This window comes from Enhydra lutris, unplaced genomic scaffold (assembly GCF_002288905.1).
Source record: "Enhydra lutris kenyoni isolate GAN:26980312 unplaced genomic scaffold, ASM228890v2 scaffoldscaffold49, whole genome shotgun sequence".
Taxonomy (NCBI): Eukaryota; Metazoa; Chordata; class Mammalia; order Carnivora; family Mustelidae; genus Enhydra; species Enhydra lutris.
Window position 1 is genome coordinate 3558023 of NW_019154133.1, and position 23437 is coordinate 3581459.

Consider the following 23437-nt stretch of genomic DNA (forward strand, 5'->3'; position numbering starts at 1 on the left):
CGGCTCCGGGGCGGCAGCGGCGGCGGCGGCGGCGGCGGCGGAGGCGGCAGCGCGCCGCTCGCTCACACCCACCCCCGCCCGCGGTCGCCGCGCCGCCCCGCTGTAGCCGCCGGCCGCCGGCGTCCCCGCGAGCCGGTCCAGCGAAGGCGGCGCCCGCGCCTCTGCAGCCAGTGGCAGCCGCAAGCCCGGGAAGGCGGCTCCCGCAGCCCCCCGCAGCCCCGCGCCCGGGGCGCCTGCGACCACAGAGGCCGCCCGGGGGAGGAAGAGGAGGAGGAGGAGGTGACAAACTCTCCGGCTCCGCGCCGCGGCTGGCAGCCCGCGGTCAGGCATGCAGGCGCGGCGTCTAGCCAAGCGCTCCAGCCTGGGCAGCCGCCGGGGGGGCGCCGCGTTGCAGGCGCCCGGACCCGCGCCTGCCAGGGAAGGCACCTTGCCCGGCCTCCCACCGCTCGGCCCGGGCCCGGCCGCGGCCCCAGCCCCAGCCCCGGCCCCGGCCCCGGCCCCGGCCCCGGCCCCGGCTCCGGCCCCGGCTCCGGCCCCGGCCCCGGAGAGCTGGAGGCCGCCGCTGCCGCCGCAGCGCAGCTCCGGGACCGGCCCCCCTCGGGCCGCCGGGGCCGCCGCCGCCTCGTCGCCTGTGCTGCTGCTTCTGGGGGAGGAAGACGAGGACGAGGAAGGCGGGAGCAGGCGGCGGAGGGGGCTCGGGCGGGTGGAGGAGAAGCCCCGAGGGGGCGCGGAGGAGGAGGATGACGACGAGGAAGACGAGGACGAGGAGGTGGTCGTCGAGGTGGTGGACGGCGACGACGACGAGGAGGACAGCGAGGAGCGCTTCATGCCCCTCGGCCCCGGCCGTGCGGTCCCCAAGGGCCCGGCCCGGGGCGCGTTGAAGGTGCGTGCTGGGCACGGCGGCGGGCGCGGGACCCGCCAGCCCGGGGAGAGAGACGGGCCCGGGCCCCCGGGCGAGGCGCGGGCTGAGGCCGGGGACTGGCGACCGGTGGAGGCCGGGCCGGGAGGGGTGTGTCAGGCGGCGCCGGCGGCGGAGCGAGGGAACTGATGAGCTCACACCTCGGGCCCCCAGCACCTTTCCGAGGCGGTCGCTGCCCCATCCCTCAAAGGCCGGGTCGGGTTTGTTGTCTCGTGTGGGTGCAGGGAAAGGACACTTCTCCCTGGCGTGGTGGGGAACTTGAAGATGGGACGAGGTAGGCGCAGGTTTGCGCCCTGTGGGGACGCGCGAGGTAAGAGGGGGTGAGGTTTTATTCTTCGCAGAGGAAGCAGGAGTGTCCTCCCTATTTTTGAGGGCTAGTCAAGCTTATTGAAACTAGCAAGCAGCTTCTCTTGTCAACCTTTCAATCCCTTCTTCATCCAAGAACAATTGTTGATGAGTTTCCATCACAGATGTTTGTAAGGCAACCTCTAAACCCAAAGCGAAAAACCAAGCCCTTGGTTTCTAAATGCATTTTGCTGGCAGCTTTTGGGAATGCCCCCCCCCCAACTCCCCTCTTTAAACTCGACATTGTTTAGCATTTGGATTTTTTCCCCCTCCTCAGAATTGCAGATGGGGGGGGGAGGAAATCGGGAAAAGTGGAGGTTATTTGGCATTTAAAATGGATGTGAGTTTCTGCTGAGAATTCTAGTGAAGTCTCTTGTGCACTGAAGCACTGGGAGATCTTTCCGTTTGTGTATATTCAGGAGATAAGGGGTTTATTATTACACAACTGACTGGCTGGGCTTTCAAGCATGCGATTGGACAAAGCAAACCACGTTGAGGTTCATGCACAGTGTATGTTGCTAAGAAGTTTTGAGGGCAGCAAGTGGTAGGCGATGAAGTTAGTGCTTTTTCTCGAGAGCGGTTCTTAAAATCAACTGAGTAACTATTTACTGGAATTTTCAGAGGATAGTGGTATATCAGGAAGAAAAAAAATACATAAACAAGTGAGCTTAATAGAGATTATTTATCTCCTGGGGCTTGGGGAAAAGGAAAAAACTCCTCAAAGCATGAAATTGCAATTCCAAAGAAATGCTAAACATCAGCATTAGAATATCCCCAGAATAGACATAGGCACAAATTTCTTTCCTAGACCACCCTGGAAGTACCAGCTCTAGGAGTGAGAAATTTTCAGCAAGTAGTCATTGGGGATGATATTTTTTGACAGTTGTGTGTTGGAATCTAAACCGAGAGCACTCTCATTACCATGGTCTGCTAAAAAGCCTGCATTGTATGGCTATAAGATATAACTGCGTTTAGAATTAAGTCACATGGCATCAGTGATACTGAGTAAGGAGAGCAGTGATTCCTTAGTGTTTTTTTTTCCAGCAATACTGAAAATATGTCTTGTGGCTTATAATTTGTGACAGAAAAATCATAATTTATGCTGTGTGATCAAAGTAAACCTAATGTAGGAAAAAAAATTAAACCTATAGAAACAGGATAACAGGGTGTGGTAATTCACATTATCAAAAAAGATTATTCCCATCTCCAAACAGATTTCTGTTAACTTTTTAAAAAAATGGGCTTCATTTTGTAACATTTCTTGGGCCCACAGCTTTTTAGTAATGTATGTATTGAATAGTTTGAGGTATAATTCTTTTCACTTTTTACTGCTTAAGTGACATCTTGACACTGGATCTGAAGAGATTTTCTAATGGAATATAGCAGATCATTTTATTCTAATGCATATAAAATGTCAACAACTTCTGAATATGCTTATGCTTTCATTTATTCAAATATTTATTGAGCATCTCCTGGGTGCCAGGTGCTATTCTAGAACATAGCAGTGGGCACCTTCCAGATGCTCAAGCTTAGTAAGAGGAGTCATAGCAATAATCAAACAAACAAATAAGTGTGGTGCTTGAGATTGTGATGCATGCTATGAGGGAAGTAATGGTATCACAGAGTCTAGGAGGAAAAAGAGAAGGCTATTATGGGGTAGACCTCCCTTAGGAGGGGACATTTGATCTGAGACCTGAGACATGTGGCTTGGGAAGATCTGTCCGTTGGAGGGAATAACAATTGCCAAAGTCCTGAGGTGGGAGGGATAAAAAGATGAGGATGGCTAGAACTTGGGAGGTACGAGATCTGTCAACGAGGCAGGTAGGAGCCAGCAACCTAGGGCTTCGTGGGCTTTTTGAAGTAGAATATGAAGTCTTTGGAAAGTCTTAGGCTGTAAAGGCATACCAGGTGGTTTGTATTTTCAAAAAAAAAAAAATTGCTGTTGTATGGATTGTAGAAGACAGCAAGGAGAATCAGGGAGACCGTTAGGCGGTTGTTGCTGTAGTCCTGGTGGGAGAGGAGAGCAGTTTAGACTAGGCTGACAGGAATGGAGTTAGAAAAGAGGAGACAAATTCAGGATCTGTTTTGAAGATTGACGTGTAAGGACTTGCCGATGGATTAGGGGAGGATGGTAAAGGAGTGAGAAGCCCCACTCTAAATGTTTTTTGAATGTGCCATTTGCTGAGATTGGGAAACCTGGGGACACAACAGATTTTTGTGAAGGAAAAATCAAGTGTTCTTCTTGGACGTGTTAACTCTGAGATGACAATTAGACATGTAAATGGGAATGTAATTAAGCAGCTGGCTGTAGGTTGGGGAGCTGAGGGGAGAGGTCAGGGCTAGAGAGAAAAATCTGGGAGTCAGCAGCATGTTGATAATCATTTAAAGCTGGGGACTAGGAAGGGAGTGCAGTAGGTCAAGAGAGAAGAGCCTTGAGACAGACTTGGGCACAGCCTTGTTCAAGTTTGGGTGTAGGAGGCGAAGCCAGCCAAGCTGGGCTTGAAGCAATAGCCAGTCAAGTCAAAGGAAACTAGAGAATGAAAGTCCTGTAAGCCAAGGGAGGAAATCATTCTAAAGGTGGAGAGTGGTGAGCTGTGTTAAATACTACTGGGTTGTTGAATAAGATAAGCAGAGAGACGTATCCACTTAGATGAAATAATGTGGAACGTACCGGTGTTCTTGACAAAAGAATGTGAAGACAGTGATGTGAATCCAGCGGGCAGAGCAGTGAATGGGAGGTGAGGACATAGTGAGACATATGAAAAACTATTTTAACAAGTTTTGTTGGAAAAGAGCAGAGAGAAGGGGGAATACCTAGAGGGCATATAGTCTAGATTTTTTTTTTTTTAAAGATAGGATACAGTAGACTCTAGGTACTATAGCATTATGGGAATTTTCTGGTGCGTCTGGCAGATGCCTTCATTTTCTATGCCTGTGTACCAAATTACCACAGACTTTTTGGCTTGCAATAGTTCTCACAGTATCTGTGGGTTAGGAGTCGAGGCTCCACTTAACTGGTCTGTTGCTGAGTCTCACGTGGTAGCAATCAAGGTGTTAAGCCGGCTGTTTTTTCATCAGAAGGCCTAACTGGGGAAGAACCCACCTACAAGTGTACTAAGGTTGTGAGCAGAATTCATTCCCCTGCATCTAGGTCTGAGGGTCCCAGCTTCTTGCTGGCTTTTGCCTGCAGGCTGCCCTCAGCTCCTAAATGCACTTTCCCCCACCTCTGCTCCCCTGTTACTTGAGCTTCCACAACATGACCTCTTATCATCAAGCCAGCAAGTGGAATCTTAGCACCTGTCTTAGCAAGTTAAAGTCTCATATAATTAATTCCCTGTAATCGCAGGAACAATACTCCATCATTTTTGCTATATTCTATTCTTAGGAGTGGGTTATAAGTTCCACTTAATGGAAGATTTTCAGGAGATATATATATTTATACACACACACACACACACACACACACACACACACCTTGGAGGAGGGTGAGGAAAGTTCTTGGGAAAGTCACAGTGGAGGAGATCTGTAACCCAAGTACAGGGGTTGGCCTTTGACAGAAGCAAGGAAACTTTCTTCCATTGAATTAAAGAGAAGGTGGAGAAGACAGGCTCAGATGTGGGCAGTTGTATATTGGATGACAGTCAGGTGAAGTAGTATTTGTCTATGGCTTCTGTTTTCCCCATGCAGCAAAGGGATGGTGGTGGGGCATCAGCTGAGAGTAGAGGAGAGTTGAAGTAGGAGTTGAAGGCATGGCACAGTGCTGTGGGAGAGTAGGAGAGCAAACATAATGAGAAAGCAAATAGAGTTTCCAGATAGTATCAAGGGCCCATCTGATGTCAATGGTTTTCCATTTATGGTGCAAGCAGCCTGTCTAGGTATGTGATTTTTTCCAGATTCATTCCACTGACTCACGCATGGAGCAATAATAATAAATAATGTTTATTGAGTGCCTACTATGGTCAGTACAAGTCTAAGTGTATAGTGTCATTCCAACCTTATTATATATTCAGGAGTCAGGCATTATTACTATCATCCGCATTTTATGGAAGTGATAAGCAACTTAAAGATATACAGGTATTGGGTGGCAGAGCAGGTGTTTGAACCCTGGAAAGCTGAATTCCAGCGCTACCACTCGTATGCCTTATACTATACTGTTTCTTTGCAGACAACATAGACAGCAGGATTCAGCAGGGATAGGGTTTTGCCAGGTGGGTGAGCAATGGAAAGAAAGAGAAGAACATATTGTTGAGGAAGTTGGCACAGCTGTGACTCTAATGATGGGCTATGGGATTTAAGAGAAGTAAGGACGGGGTGGGGTGGGGAGGGATAGTGAAAAGGCCATAGATCAATGGATTGGAGAAAACAAAGAGTTAACCAATAAAGTCAATAAAAGAATGGGAATAAAATGCAGGACAGTTTGGATTCCAAAATATCATTACTATGAATTCAAATGCATATTTGCCAAATATTTATGAATATTTGGCAAGAACTATGGTAAATGCTTTGTGTGAAAGAGGATCTCATTAGAAACGATGACTTGGTAATCACTATGGCCCCATTCTCCACAACTCAGGACACTGACTCAGAAATGAAATACCACACCTGACATAGTGTAGCCACAGGTTCATATCCATGGCCTGTGCTTTTAGTCTCTATACTGGAATTTCCCATAATTTACTTGCCCATTTACTTCCAGGAGGACTAGGATGGCTAAGGAGGTTGCGGATTAGATGCTTTGAAGTATCTGAGATATATTGCTCAATTGTTATAATGGACACTAATTTAGACTTTAAATGAGATAACAAGAGAAACTTCGTATTACAGTTTTCAATTCCTGATCAAAGGAGGCTTACATATTTATCTGCAGTGGCAAGATTCTACTTTCCACTCCCCTCAAAACGTGAACCTCCTAGGGGCTCCTATATAAGAAATACTAAGTAGGATAGTAAACAATATCCTTATCCAGGGTTTAATTTAAAAAATACAAGAACACTGCCAAATGGAGGAAGGATTCCCTAGTAAGTTGTTATTCAATGAAACAAAATAGTAGGGGTAGAGATGATAAGGCCAAGGGTTGTGCTCTGGGATGCTGTATATTAGTGTAAGGATAAGAATGGAAGCATCTGAAGGGATTGATAATTTATTGGCATAATACACTTAAGAAAACACTGAACATGAAAGACTGCTAGCGCTTCTATCAAAATTGCATCTTTTGAAAAACTGTGAAGAAAGACTTAAATGAGATAAGTCTAAGTTCCCACTTTGGGCGCTCAATAAATATTAATTGAATGGAATCTGCTTTCTATGTGCCAGCTCTTCAGGGATAGTTAACTCATCTATTAGACTATATCTTGAATATCAGATGACTTTAAGAATCCTTTGGCAGGGTCTGTGCAGCAAACACTGAATTCCAATTTGCTAACAAGCATGTGTCTTGCAAATGGTCTGTCTTGGCTCAAGCGAAAGGCATGTGCTTAAGATACCAGACAAAGTTGTCATTCACTGAATCGTAGACTGCTGGAGTTGGAAGGGAAACAGAGATTATCTAGTAATCCAATACCCTCGTTTGACCACTGAGGGCACCGAGACCATGAAAGATGAAATGCCTTGTCCTGAGAGGGTTGCTTAGCAAGTTTGGTGGGGCCAGGATTAGCACCCTGGTCTGCCAACCCAAAGTTACGGCCCTCCTTTCTAGGTTAGTTTCTTGGGCCCGAGAATGTTCTGCAGTTTACTGCCTCAGAACTGTAGCTAGAGAAGTCACAGCTTTTTGAAGTGGTCTGTCACTGCTTATCGACTTCTATTTTTAGAATGTTCCTCCTAGATAAAGTGCCTCAGGTAGAGGTGGCCTCACTGTGTCTGTGGTAGCATGTGATAGGATGGGCAGGACCCCCCCGCCTCCCGGGAATCCTGCCCAGGCCAGTCCGCCATCCCTATGCAGTTTCCAACGGACATGTGTACTCAGCCCTCAAATGGGACCTCGCCTCCTCCACCACAATTTTACTACCAGTTGACTCTGGAAGCATTAGAAAAAAGAGGAGGAAAAGTGAGAAGTCAAGCCTTACCCCCAATCTTCTTATCCCGCCTCTTTGCGAGGAGTCAGACAGAAACCTACAGCCCTGTGTGTGTTTGATTTCTTAAAATATAGAGACCCCATTCATTTGTAAGTCTGGCCCAGTCAGATTACTGTGTCTTCCATCTCAAGAAGGGCTCGGAGAGGAGAAGCATGGGAGAATTTTTGTCCCTACCTTCTGACCTACATGGAACAACTGTTCTTCTCACAGCGACTTAATGTCAAGTGTGGTAAAGTAGAAGAAACTTGACCTTTCAGTTGCCCTGTGCAGTCTCATTTTACGGTAAATGTATAGTTTCCATTAGGCTTTCTGAAATATTTGAGAATATTCCGAGGCTCTCATTACCAGCCTTCTAGCCCATCCAAATCCGTATCATTGAAAGAAGGATGACTTCCTTTGGTTTGCTTGTCCGTGCTCCTGTCCATTCCCTCATTCCCACAGTGGATAAGACCTACCTTCAGGGAGCCCACAGTCTAACAAATTCCTGCCAGATTGTCTATAAAGAAGTTCTAATTCCTTTTCCCTCCTTATCCCTAACACCAAGATTAGATCTACTGAGAGACCTTATTTGGCTACCACAATGGATGTAATTTTGATATATACCCTAAAACAATTGTAGCCAAACAATCTGTATGAAGAAGATGTTACGGTTTGGCCAGGAGGTGATTTCTGAGTAGCTAGTCTAAGCATGAGTTTAAATCACTGAATCTGGCAAATAACCTTGAGTTGTTCTCACTAACTGGATGAAGTGGAACAGGATACAACTGAGATATGTGCAGTAGAATTAGAGTGATTAAATTTTTACACTTCATTGAGGATACTGTTTTAGAAAATCCAGTGTTAATGGTTTATATACAGGGGAAAGAAGCTCAACTCAAGTTTTGAAGGTAGGTCTGTACTTTCAGGGTAAAAAATTTGCAATAACATACAAAAGGGGTACATTCATCCTGTGGAACTCCATGGGGCCTTGAGGTACAAAGAGAATTAAAGGATCCTGCTTGTCTGTTGCTCTGTGAGGACTGACTTAGAGTGTGTTATCTTGACGCTATGCCCAACAGTTAACAGTGACACACTTGCTTTCCTTATGTTCTTGTCATAATGGAAGGTTAAGTGAAACAAAATCTCCTTGATTCAGACGAATTGGGGATGGCTCGTCAAAATAAGTGAATGTCGAAAGTGCTCCAACATTTTAAATTAAACCCAATTTTTAAAGAGGCTGTGTGCCTTGAAATATGATTTTATAAAACCTGCAGACAGAATAATTATAGTCCATTAGTGTGACCTTCATTGTGGGCTCATTAGTGACATGGGAGAGAACAGGCTTGAGTCAAAGCAGGTGATCCTGCTGGCTGCCCCTTACCCCACTGTTACTTCTCTGTAGATCCAGAAAGGATATAACAGACTATGGGTTCAAATTCTGCCATCTCCCCTTAATAGTTGCATGGCTTATCAGGTTGTTTAATGTCTCTATGCTTCAGTGTTAGCATCTATGAAATTGGGATAATATTGTCTTGTCATTGCCTATTATTATTGAATATGACCCAAAGAGCTCCTGAAATTTGATATGGATGGCAGCTTATTTCCTTTATGCTTTCAGAAAGGAATCTTTTGTAAAATTTTCCTCAAGGATCTCAAATCCCACAGTTATTTTGACTATTACAACTTTCTCTTTATTTCATGCTATGGAGGTATTTAAAAATCTACTTCCTGAAGTGACTTTGTTCATCTGAACTCTCTGGTGTTTCATTGTATGTGTGGTGAGCTTGAATCTTCCTTTTCATCTCGGGAAGCTGTGAGTCATTTATCAACTTGTGCAAAGAGGACAGAGGTGTTCTGTATCTTAGGTTCATCAGTCTGTTCAGATCTATAGCTCTTATATTGAAGTAAATCTGGCTACTATCCAAAGGGGCGAGAAGAGGCTTACCATATACAATGTGCACTGTTAAAAGCTGCGGTGGAAATACAGTGATGTCATCTTCTACCACCTCTAACTTGCAAATAGCTAAGAATCTCTGAGGTGTGTGTTTGCCCTTCCCATCCTCCTCTGCATTTGTGTTCAGGACCTGTTGTACTTTTGTTTGGTGAAGAAGTCATTCTTTGTTTTTTCAGTAGATGGGGATGTGTAGCCTAAAGTGTACCTTTAAACTCTTGTACCTACTTGCTTCTATTATTGGGGGGATATCCAGAAGGAGAAGAAAAGGACACTGTGCTTAAACAACTTGGGGAAATTCTGGTTAAAAACAGAGGCACAGATTTTTTTAATTTACAAAATATTTTAAACATATAGGAAATTGGGAGAGTAGTACAACACTCATATACCTATAAAGAAATTATTGATCGTAGATACCAAGGGCCGTTTTGGGTTTCTAAGAAGGTGAATATAGGTTGTGGCATTTATATATTTATTAGATTACAGAGCCCTTTTTTCTGGAGCATCTTTTCCTTTGGGTAGATTTTAGGAAATATTGGTTTATAATTATTTTATAAATGAGAAATCCATGGATAACGGTCTTGGGATAAATAACTAAAACTGCATTATTAAAGAAATAAATTGTCATGTGTAGAGAAAGATTAAAATGTCATTTGGGGTGGGAGAGTGTGCCTGGGTAGCTGTCAGTTAAGTGTTCAACTCTTGATTGTGGCACAGGTCATGATCTCAGGGTTGTGAGATTGAGCCCAGCATCAGGCTCTGTGCTGATATGGAGCCTACTTAAGATTCTTTCTCTCCCTCTGCTCACCTCCCTGCCTCCATCATGCTCTCTCTTTCTCTAAAAAAAAAGAAGAAAAAGTTGTTTGTGGATCATGCAATCTTCAAAATATTCCCCTCATAAAGCTGATAATTTTTTCAGTATCAAGTTTCTAAAAAAAAAATTTTCACTTGTATATCTGTGAATATTGTTTTTTGTGTGTGAAATTTAAAAACTGGTAGAGAACACTACCTTTCTTGGTAAATCAAGCTCCACTATGGGTCTGGTGGAGGAGATGGGAGGTGTGAGAGTTGCTATCATAGCAGAATTAAAAGTGCTGAGGGAACAGAAAATCACAAGGTGTTTATGCTCAGGAAAATGTATTCAATGACACGTTTTCCACATTATAAAGGAAAAATGATTTAAAATATCAGAATAGTTTAAATAAAAAGAACATATGAAATCACTAGGACATTGTGATTGACACATTTCCTGTAAACAAGAGTATGACTATTGCAAAATAGGAGGTTAAGCTTTTGTGAACACCAAATACTTTGTATAAGGACTCTTTATTGTATATTGTTCAATATTTATATCAGTATTACCCAACATTTAATGCATCCTAATTAATAGGGGGCCCTCATAGTTAACTTCATTTGACCCTCTTTGTGATCTGGAAGGTGTATATTATTAATCCCATTTATAGATATGGAAAATAAGCCACAGAGAAGATGGGGCAATTTCTTTCTTTCTTTCTTTCTATCTATCTATCTATCTATCTATCATAATTTTGTATCAGATGATGTAGGTATTTGTCAAACACTGTTGAAAACAGTGGGTTCAACAGACTTTAAAAATAATTGGAATTTGTACTTAAGCAACAGTGGTAATTTAAACAGTGAGAAGACTTTATTTTGGAGTAAATTATAAAAACAATATGAAATGCAATTTTCATAAACACTTTCATATAGCTTGTGCATGCTTCACAAGTCAACTACAAGTGTTTAGTAAAGACCAAACCTCACTAATTACTATTAATTTGGGCTAGGACTCAAAGTTTATTTAATAATAATTTTTTAGAAAATTAAGCTGTTGAAGCATTCAGAGAAAAACAACTTGTTCCATACAAGGGAACCCCCATAAGACAATCAGATTTCTCAGCAAATATATTACAGGCCAGATGGGAGTAGCATGATATATTTAAAATGCTAAAAGGGAAAAAAATTCTAACCAAGAATACTCTACCAAGAAAGGTTGTCATTCAGAATTGAAGAGATAAAGAGCTGTCTAGACAAACAAAAGCCAAAGGAATCCATCACCACTAAACCAGCCTTACAAGAAATGTTAAAGGGCTTCTTTAAGCTGAAAAGAAAGGGTACTAATTAGTAACAATAAAACATGTGAACGTAAAACTCTCACTGGTAAAGGTAAATGTAGTGAATCAGTCACTTACAAAGCTAATGTGAAAGTCAAAAGACAAAAATAGTAAAAATAACTATACCTATAATAACTAAAGGACACACAAAATAAAAAAGATGAAAAATGTTACATCAAAAACATAAAAGTTGGGGAAGAGGAGTAAAATGGTAGAGTTTCAGAATGTGTCCAAACTTAAGTTGCTCTTATCTTGTTATAAAGTAGACTGTTATATGTGAGCCTCATGGTATAACCACAAAGCAAAAACTTATAGTGGATACACAGAAAATAAAATGAGAAAGGAACCTAGGCATAACACTACAGAAAATCATTAAACCACAAAGGAAGAAAGCGAGAGGACAATGGGACAGAGAGAAATAGCCGGAAAACAGTTAATAAAATGGCAATAATTACATACCTATCAATAATTACTTAAATGTAAATGGACCAAATTCTCCAAACAGAAGACACAGAGTAGCTAAATGGCTTAAAAAACAAGACCAATCAAAAGCAAACAAACAACAAACAAGAAAAACCAAAATCCATCTATATGCTGCCTACAAAAAACTCACTTCAGATGCAAGGACACAACATACTGAAAATGAAGGGATGGAAAAAGCTGTTTCATGCAAATGGATACCAAAGGAAATCCAGGATAGCAAAAAAACCCTTTAAAACAAAAATTGTAATAAAAGACAAAGATGGGCATTACATAATGATAAAGGGATCACTCCAGCAAGAAGATATAACACTTGTTAATATTTATGCAGCCATTAGGAGCACCTAATATATAACCTAACTATATAAAATGAATATTAACAGATTTACAGGAGAAACTGACACCAATACAATAATGTTAGGGGACTTTAATATCCCACTTATATCAGTGGATAGATCACCCAGGCAGAAAATCAATAAGGAAATATCAGCATTAAATGACATATTTGGTCAGATGGACTTAATAGGTATATACATCCAACCTGCAGTACACACATTCTTCTTGAGGATGTATGGAATCTAAGTGTACATATTGTTCAGGGTAGACCATATGGTAGGCCACAAAACAAGTCTCAGTAAATTCAAGAAGGTTGAAATCATGTCAAGCATCTTTTCCAATCACAGTGGTATGGCACTAGAAGTCAATTACACGTAGAAAACTGGAAAAATCACAAATATGTGGAGATTAGGTCATGCTACTGAACAACCAATGGGTCAATGAAGAAATCAAAGAAGAATTTAAAAAAATACCTTGAAACAAATGAAACTGGACATTTAATATACCAAAATCTATGAGATGCAGCAAAAGCCCTAAGAGGAAGTTTATAGAAATACAGGCCTACCTCAAGAAACAAAAGAACCTCAAATAAACAATCTAACATTATGCCTTGGGGAACTAGAAAAAAAGCAAAAGAAGCCTAGTATTGGTAGGAGGAAGGAAATAATAGAACAGAAATAAATGAAATAAGGACTAAAAATGCAATGGAAAAGATCAATGGAATTAAAACCTGGTTCTTTGAAAAGATAAACAAAATTGGCAAACCTTTAACTAGACTCATTAAGGAGAAAGGAGAAAGGGGCTCAAATAAAATCAGAAATGAAAGTGAAGTTACAACTGATACCAAGGAACTACAAAGGATCATAAGAGACTACTACAAATGATTATATGCCAAAAAATTGGACATTCTAGAAGAAATGGATAAATTTCTAGAAACATACAATCTTCTAAGACCAAATCTTGAAAAAATAGAAAATCTGAATAAACTGATTGAAAATAAAGAGATTGAATCAGTAATCAAAAAATGCCCAACAAATAAAAGATTAAGACCAAGCAGTTTCACTGGTGATTCCTACCAAATGCTCAAAGATTTAATATTATCTTTTCCAAACTTTTTTTAAAAAATTAAGGAGGAGGGAATGCTTCTAAATTCATGTTTAGAGGCCAGTATTACTATGATACCAAAATCAGACAAGGACACCACAAAAAAAGAAAATTACAGGCCAATATCACTGTTGAACATAGATGCAAAGTCTTCAATAAAATATTAGCAAACTGAATTCAACAACACATTAAAAGGATCATAAACCATGAGCAAGTAGGATTTATTACAGGGATGCAAGGTTGTTTCAAGGTCCATAAATCAATTAATGTGACACACCACACTAAAAAATGAAGGGTAAAAATCATATGATCATCTGAATAAATGCACAAAACACTTAACAAAATTTAACACCCATTTATTATTAAAAAAAAAAAAAAACTCAGTGAAGTGGGTATAGATGGAACATACCTCAGCATAATAAATGCCATATAAGCTCACAGCTAAGACTATACTCAATGGCAAAAATCCTAAAATCTGAAAGCTTTTCCTTTATGATCAGAAAGAAGATCCCCACTCTCACCACTTTTATTCAACATAATTATATTAGAAATCTTAGTCATAACTTTGAATCAATAAGAAGAAAGAAAGACATCCAAATTTGAAAGGAAGAAGTAAAACTGTCAGTATTTGCAGATGACATGATTTTATATATAGAAAACCCTAAAGATTCCACCAAAAATCTGTTAGAACCAATATATAAATTCAGTAAAATTGCAGGGTACAAAATCAAGATGCAAAAATTTGTTGCATTTTTATGTACTAACAATGAATGAAAATGAATGAAAAGAGAAATTAAGAAAAACCCATTTGCAATTGCATTAAAAATAATAAAATACCTAGGAATAAATTTAGCCAAGGAGGTGCAAGACCTCTACACTGAAACCATGAGACATTGAAGAAGACAAAAATAACTGGAAAGATTACATACTCATGGACTAGAAGAATTAATATTGCTAAGATGTCCACATTCCCAGACCAATCTATAGATTTATGTGTAACTCCTATTAAAATACCAAAGGCATTTTTCACAGAAATAGAACAAACTTTCTAAAATTTGTATGGAACCACAATAGATCCCAAATAACCAAAGCAATCTTGGGGAAGAACAAGCTGGAGTCATTACACTTTTTAATTTCAGACTATATTACAAAACCATAGTAATCAAAACAGGGTGGTATTACCAGTAAAACAGACAGACATTCAATGGAACAGAATAGAGAGCCCAGAAAGAAACCCATGCTTATATGATCAATTAATTAATTTATGACAAAGGAGATAATAATATACAATGAGGAAAGGGAAACCTCTTCCATAAATGATGTTGGGAAAACTGGACAGCTACTTGTAAAAGAATGAAACTGGCCCACTATCTTATACCATGCACAAAAATTAATTCAAAATGAATTAAAGACTTGAATGTAAGACCTGAAATCATAAAACTCCTGAAGGAAACATAAGAGGTCAGCTCCTTGACATTGGCTTTGGTGATGTTTTTTTGGATCTATCCCCAAAGCAAGAACAGCAAAAGCAAAAATAAACAAATGGGACTACATCAAATTAAAAAAGCTTCTGCACATTGAAGGAAACTATTAATGAAATGAAAAGGCAGTGTACTGAATGGGAAAGGATATTGCAAATCATATATCTAATAAGGGATTAATATCTAAAATGTGTAAAGAACTCACACAACTCAACAACAACAACATTCCAATTAAAAAATGGGCAGAGTATCTGAATAGATATTTTTCCAAAGAAAATGTTAGCTAACAGGTACAAGAAAAGATGCCCAACATCACTCATCATCAGGGAAATGCAAATCAAAACCACAATGAAATAAAGGAAACCCTCAAGTGCTATTGGGGGGAATGTAAATTTGTATAGGCACTATGGAAAGCAGTACGGAAGTTCCTCAAAAAATTAGAACAACCATATGATTCAATAATTCCACTTCTGGGTATATATTCAAAGAAAATTAAAACATTAATTTAAAAAAATATATATGCACTTCTATGTTTATTGCAGCATTATTTACAATAGCCAAGATAGGGAAACAACCCAAGTGTCCATTGATGGATAAATAGATAAAGATACGATACATAAACACACACACCTATACACAATAGAATACTACTAAGACATAAAAAAGAATGAAATCTTGCCATTTGCTATAGCATGGATGAACCCATTATGCTAAGTGAAATAAGTTAGACAGGGGCTCCTGCTTGGCTCAGTGGGTTAAAGCCTCTGCCTTCGGCTCAGGTTGTGATCCCAGCGTCCTGGGACTGAGCCCCGCATCTGGCTCTCTGCTCAGCAGGACGCCTGCTTCTCCCTCTCTCTCTCTGCCTGCCTCTCTGCCTACTTGTGATCTCTATCTGTCAAGTAAATAAATAAAATCTTTAAAAAAAAAGAGAAAGACAAAAACCATATGATATCACTTATATGTGGAATCTAAAAAACAAAACAAAACTCATGGATACAGAGAACAGATTGGTGGTTGCCAGAGGGGACAGGTTTGTAGGGTATGTGAAATGGGTGAAGGGGATCAAGAGATACACACTTCCAGTTATAAAATAAATAAGTCATGGGGATGTAATGTATAATGTGGGCACTGTAGCCAATACTATTGTAGTTCAAATTTGAAATTTACTAAGAAAGCAAATTTTAAAAGTTCTCATCACAAGAAAAAAAAAGAAATTTTATAATTTTTTATCATGACAGATGGAAAATAGACTTAATTGTTGTGATCATTCACCAATGTATACAAATGTGAAATCATTATGTGGTACACCTGAAACTGATATAATGTTGTATGTCAATTATTTCAATGAAAAAAAAGTATAATTTTGAAAATGTTATCAATTAGCAGGTTCACATACTTAGAACTCAAAACTCGTTTAACAAAATATGAGAGAAATAACATAAATATTAGAATAAGGATCTTAGAACTTATAAAACTGAGTACATGAAGAGTATCTGAAAGAAAAACAATCATGTTTCATTATTAGTTGCGGTGTCTTAGAAAGGGTGGAAAATGGGCACCTGACTCCATGTAAGCACTGACCTAGTGGCATCTTAAAGTGGGAATGTGGTGGTTGGCAGTGAGAGAGGAGCCACTTGAAGGTCTGAAGTGACCCAAGGTAGGGTTTACAGAAAGAGAGCAGGCACTTCTATTTGCATTTCTTGTTACATGAGTGCTTGGTGGGTGGTTAAGAGGTTCTGAAAATGTGCATTTAGCCATCTGTTGGGTGACAGCAATTTTTTTTAGCTCTTTATTCTCTTTTTTTTTTAAGATTTTATTTATTTATTTGACAGACAGAGATCACAAGTAGGCAGAGAGGCAGGCAGAGAGAGAGGAGGAAGCAGGACTCTGGGATCATGACCTGAGCTGAAGGCAGAGGCTTTAACCCACTGAGCCACCCAGGTGCCCCTTTAGCTCTTTATTCTTATTCTAAAAGAGATTTCTATTCAAATAAGTTATTCTCTCAACTATATTGATTTTGATCACTTGAGTTTTTCCTTGCAATCTAGCATAAAAGTTATTAGGGAAAACTATTTTTACTTTAAAACTTTTAATAGATCTGGTATAGTTTTCACTGTTTGTAAACTATGCCTGTGTTTTTATGTTAAAATTGAGATACCTTAAAGATCTTATTTAAATTCAGAGATCAGTTGGTGGTTTGATTGTTAAAATTTTTTTTTTGTCTATTTCATTCAATATCATGGTTATTTCATTCAACAATATTCACTCAGCTCCTATTCTTTGCCAGCTACAAGGGCACAGGCAAGAACAAGACCGGGAAAGAGTTCCTGTTCACGCCATACTTGAAGAGACAGTAGACTTTGTGTACAGTGGTATGTTACTGAGATAGGAATGTGTGGAGGAAGAAAGATATATATTATATATATAACATAATTGATAAACCCCTAGCTATACTGATTTTAAAAAGAGAGAGAGAACACAGATTACAAATATCAAGAACGAAAGAGAGGATATCACTACTGATCCTACAGACTTTAAAAGGACATTTAAGACTGTACCTGTAAGGCAAATAATACATTATATGTTAATTAAAAAAAATTTTTTAAGGATATTTAAGACATTTTACTTTATGTCTGTAGAGTTTATGCCAATACCTTTGATGGCCTAGATGAAATGGGAAAATTTCTTGAAAAATATAAATTAACAAAACTGACCACAAGAAGTAATAGGATATTTCAATAACCCACCATCTGTTAAATAAATGGAATTTATAATTAAGGACCTTTGTACATGGAAAACTCTAGGCCTGCATGGCTTCACCAGTGAACTCTATCAAATACTTAAGGAAGAAATAATACCAATCTCACAAAAACTTTTACTAAAAAAGAAGATGGAATTTTCCAAATACATTGTATGAGGCCAACATAACCCTGATATTAAAAATATGCAATGACATTACAAATAAAGAACATTATAGACTTTTATGTACATAGACAAAAACTACTAAACAAAATATTAGCAAATCAAAGCTAGCCATATAAAAATGAATAGTATATTATGATCAGAGTTCGCCCTCCCCAAGAATGTACTTGTGGTGAAATACTTGACAATCAATTGGTATGATTAACTGTATTAGTAGACCAAAAGAGAAAAGCCACATGATCATCTCAGTAGATGCAGAGAAAACAAAGTTCACCAATTTGTGATTTTAAAAAAATTCTCAACAAATTAGAAATAGGAGGGAAATTTCTCAGACTGATAAAAGAGCGCATGTAAGAAACCTATAACTAATATCACACTTAATACCAAAATCAGTTTACCAATATCAGGAACAAGGTAAGGATGTGTGCTCTAACCCCTTTGGTCAACGTTGTGTTGGAGGTTTAGCCAGTGTGATATAGCAAGAAAAATATTTGAAAGATAAAAACTTTAGAAAAACAGAAAGTAGGGGCACCTGGGTGGCTCAGGCAGTTAAACAACTGCTTTGGGCTCAGGTCATGATCCCAGGGTCCTGAGATGGAGCCTCACATTAGACTCCCTGCTCAGGAGGGAAGTCTGCTTCTCCCCCTCCCTCTGCTTATGCTCTCTCACTCTCTCTCTTTCAAATAAATAAATAAAATATTTTAAAGAAATAAAAATAAATTTTAAAAAAGTAAAACTGTCTTTCTTTGCAGATGATATGCTTGTATACAGAGAAAAATCCTAAGGGATTGACAAAACTACTAGAACTAACCAGTGAACTTAACAAAGTAACTGTATACAAGGCTATTTTATAAAAATCAGTTGCATTGGGGACACCTGTGTGCTAGAGTAGGTTGAGCATCCAACTCTTGTTTCAGTTTAGGTCATAATCTCAGGGTTGTTAGATTGTGCCCCACATTGGGCTCCATACTCAATACCAAGTCTGCTTGGGATTCTCTCTCTCTCCCTCTGCCTCTCCCCACCACACACTTTCTCTCTCTGTCTCTCAAACAAATCTTCTAAAAAAAAAAAAAAAAAAAAAATCAGTTGCGTGTACCACATTTAGAAAATAAAATTTAAAAAAATTACAAGGACCTCAAAGACTAAACATCTGGGGATAAAATTAAATAGAAATGTGAAAAATAAAAGATGTGTGAGATCTATAAAATATTGATGAGATTAATTTTAAAAGACCTAAATAAATGAATCAATATACCATGTTCAATGAGAACACTCAATATGGTTAAGTTGTCAGTTCTCCACAAATTGACTTATAGATTCAACAGAGTCCCAAACAAAATCTCAGCAGGAATTTTTGCAGAAATTGACAAGCTAATATAAAATGTGTGGAAATGCTTGGGGCGCCTGGGTGGCTCAGTTGTTAAGCATCTGCCTTTGGCTCAGGTCATGATCCCAGGGTCCTGTGATGGGTGGAGCCCCACATTGGGCTCCCTGCTGGGTGGGAAGCCTGCTTCTCTCTCTTCCACTCCCTCTCCTTGTGTTCCTGCTCTTGCTGTCTCTCTCTCTATATATAAAATGTGTGGAAATGTAAAATAATTATAATAGCAAAACAGTTTTGAAAAATAAGAATGAAATTGGAGGACTTATTGTTCTTGAGTTTGGGACTTGCTATAAAGTGAAAGTAATCTGAACAGTGTGCTCCTGGTTCTACAGGATAGACAGGTTTATGTAACAGAATAAAAAGCTCCCAAACTGAGCCACATAAAAATGGTTCAACTAAGGCACCAGAGAAATTCAGCGAAGTCTTTTCAACTAATAAACCTAGAAAGGACTACCCAAATGGAAAGAACAACAACAATAACAAAAAACCCTGTACTCTTACCTTGTACCATACACAAAAATTAATTCAAAATGAATCAGATACAAATGTCAGCTAAAACTTAACAAAGCTTCTTAGAGAAAATAGAAGAGAATATCTTTGTTACCTTAGGGTAGGCAAAGATTTTTCAGTTCAGAACCAGAAAGTACTGATAGAAAAGAAAAACAAATTAAAAAATTAGACTTCCATCAAAATTGGAGACAATTGTTTGTCAAAAGATACAAGAAAAGAGAGGAAAAATTAAGTAAATTTCCTCTTCTGTCACTTTCATCTTGGGATATCCAAACATTAGATTCATTTAGTGCCTACTTTGTACCAGCCACTTTACTGGATGTGGAGATTATACTACTGAACCGAAGGACGTGGTCCTCATGGAATATTCAATTTGGTGGGAGAATAGTCAAGCTAACAATACGAAATGACAACTTCAAGGATAGTGAAAGCATGGGACTCATATTACAGTTTTCACTTTACAAATGCAGAAACCTAGCAGTGGTTAATGATTTGCTAAGTTGCAAAGCCAGTCTAAGCTCATTTTTGCTGATTCTTGTTCTCTAGTCTCCCCCACCCCTTTTTCTTTCCTGTTGTTTTAAGCAAAAAAAGAGTAGAACTTAAAACTTCAGCTTAGTGACTAGGATCAAGTAGTAAATGGTATTCATGTTTTTAGTTTACTACAAAGAGAAATAGAAATGTGGCTATTTAAAGAAATTCCATTTTAATGTTGCTGTCTTAACAGCCTTGTTTTAAAATTAGTTTTTCAGACTCTGATACCAACACCGAAGTTAGGCAAGTTTCTCTAATTATATTCTCTTGTAATGTAATGCCCAGTGAATTGGAAAGGAGAGCTCTTGCTCAGGCAGCCCCTCTAATCTTTGCTAAGTATTTTTGGTGTATCCTTTTTAAAAAGTTGGCAAAATTGACAGGAAGGCACTGGGGAGTAGAAGTAGAGAAAAATAGAGGACTTGGAGCTTATCATTTGAGAAAGAAGTCTTTGCTTTTTATATACATAATGGGAAATGAATGCTTTGTCCATCTTCCCACCCTTTGATTTGTGATACAAAACGTTGATTATGTCTTATGTTCTTTCAGTACTTTACACTCTGTAAAGTCATTTCAGATACAGTACCTCTTGTAAAATCCTTAACATTCGTTAGTGTTTTAGTTTAAACATGAGGCCACCACGGCAAAAGGTTAAATGGTTCTTTCCAGATGATGTAATCAATGACTTTGAATTTTTTCCTTCTGATCTTCCTCCCTGCTTTTGTCTCCTCTGCCATAAGTTTGTAGGATTTTCATGCTAGTTTCTTCCGTTCAGACTCATTCTTGCATTAGTCTCCTGTTTACTCATGTCAGACTAGTAGTACTCGTCTTGCTTCTCAGCGACTTCCAGCCCATCATCATTGCCTCCCCTTCCCCCCAAAACGCCTATTGATTCCCATTTTCTCCCGTATCCAATAAAAATATTTGCATAGGAATGGATGCTCGGTCAACACTCAGATCAATAGAAAATGAAAGAACAAGCAAATCGTTGTACAAATGCTCTCGAAGGATTTTCCTTTATCACCTTCCGTTCTGTGTATCATCTCTTACTGCACCCTATTTGGTTTTCCCATCATGTTATTTTCTTTTCCAGTAATTACTGTGGTATCCTCACTGTTTACTTTTTTTTTTTCCACTGTTTACTTTTTGTTTGCATTTCCTTCTCATTTAAGTCAGGTTTTTCACAGAACTGGAATTTGGCATTTCGAAGTTAGAAATTGGACAATTGGTATTTCTATCTAAAATAAGCCTAGGTTTGATGTGACTTTCTTTACATTATAGAAGCAATATTTGCAGGATATTTTAAGTGCTGATAAGAAGAAAGAACTGGGGCGCCTGGGTGGCTCAGTCAGTTAAGTGTCTGCCTTCAGCTCAGATCATGATCTCAGAGTCCTGGGCATTGGGCTCCCTGCTCAGCAGAGAGTCTGCTTCTCCCTCTGCCCCTTATACACTTATACGCTCAATTGCTTTCTCTCATTCTCTCTCTCTCTCAAATAAATAAAATCTTTTTTTAGGGGGCGCCTGGGTGGCTCAGTGGGTTAAATCCTCTGCCTTCAGCTCAGGTCACGATCTCAGGGTCCTGGGATCGAGCCCCACATCGGGCTCTCTGCTCGGCAGGGAGCCTGCTTCTTCCTCTCTCTCTCTGACTGCCTCTCCGCCTACTTGTGATCTCTCTGTGTCAAATAAATAAATAAAATGTTTAAAAAAAATCTTTTTTTAGAAAAGGAAGAAAGAAGGAACTAGTAATAATCTAAAATTATTATCTTTCACAGGTAACCACCATTCATTCCCCTTGCTGTGCGTATCCTTCCAGACCATAAGAGTGATATACTTACACGGCAATCACCTATCTGGCAAAGTATTCTTGGTGACCTGCCTTAAAACAACAAGAAAAAGTAAGCTAGCAATGCTTGAATAGCTGGAACAGACATGAAAATACAGCTCATACCGCTTAAGTCAAATCAGGAAACATTTACTTAGTGCTATGGTATGCAAAACACCATGCTAGGCACTTCTGGGGCTCAAAAGCAGCCATAGTTATTTCTTACTTTCTACGAGTTTTCAGCCCAGTGAGAAACACACCCCATTACTTTATTCATTCTTACTCAGTATAGTCCCCACAACTGTGTGTGTTTTCTTGGACTGTAGCACATTAGAAGTTGAGAATTAGTAGGGAGAAAGTTCATCTCCCTACTAATAATCAGTGTCTGAAGAGCGGCAGGCAGGAACTGATGTTAATGGAAGATATGGAATCTATATTTAAAATACTGTGCCAGTGAGCACATGAAATAAGTTTTAACACTCTGGATGCATTTAATGTGGCGGCAAGGAGCTCCTGAGGCCATATCACTCTGTATTCCTCTTTAATATTTCCATGAACTTAGAGCATCAAGAAAAGTTTGTTTTGTTCAATAGAGAGACAAGAAGGCAAGTAATACATTTTAGAGAAATTTGCAGCAAAAATTACTGAAGTTTATCAGTCAAAGGAGCAGACACTTATTTTATTAAAAAACTGATTTATGTGGCATAAGTCCACTAACATTGATGGGATTATTATATTTTTACCATGAGTACAGTAATATGGAAGTACCTTCCCAAATGATTTCATTCATTCCCCATAACTGTCTAAGGGTTCTTGTCAGCAAAGCCACATACTGCTTTCCTGCCTTTCCTTTCCAGGTACAGATCTTAAAGGTCTAAGAGGTAATATTCTCCTCAGTGTCCAAAATATGTTGGACATAAAATGTATAGTGTGTTTTTCAAGGGGTCCCTACTGACTGAGGGCACTGGATTCCTTTCTTAGCTATTGCCCTCAAAGTCAGATTGCCCTATAGAAAAGTAAGTGCCTTCTAGCAAAAAGGATCCCGAACAAGCATATATTTTTCTTTCTCAGTCTTTGCTCTCTAAATGGGGATCCTGAGAGATCCCTGCCAAAGTCAGCTGGAAAAAGTAATTGTGTCCCTGCCTTGCGTTGGCTCATGCATTTTCCTTAGATCATGAGAATAAACTTGCTGCTGTTTTTCAAAAACAAAACAATAGGCCAGCCTGGTAGGCTGATGGCTGGGGACAATCAGGAAGCAAGCCTGCTTTACTTGTCACCTGCTTTAGATCAGGCACTTGCCCAGGCTCCCCACCTGAGGTGTTCCTTTAAGATAGAGGAAACAAACATGTTTGCCGATATTTACAATACAGCCTTCTGAGTTCTGTAGCAAGGAGCTCAAAAGGGTTCTGGGAACACAGAAAAGGGAAAGTCAGCTGCTTAGAGGAGTCCATGAAGATTTTGGAGTAAATGATATTA

The 23437-nt window shown here is 39.5% G+C and overlaps 1 protein-coding gene across 1 annotated transcript in view; it reads left to right on the top strand.

Moving 5' to 3' along the window:
- Positions 1-328: 328 nt before the first annotated feature.
- Positions 329-23437, top strand: part of LOC111156845 (zinc finger protein 704) — a 226171-nt gene continuing 203062 nt past the window's right edge. Inside the window, exons 1-2 of the mRNA XM_022517945.1 lie at positions 329-478; positions 548-883. Coding sequence (XP_022373653.1) covers positions 329-478; positions 548-883 — 486 coding nt within the window. The remainder of the gene's footprint in view (positions 479-547; positions 884-23437) is intronic.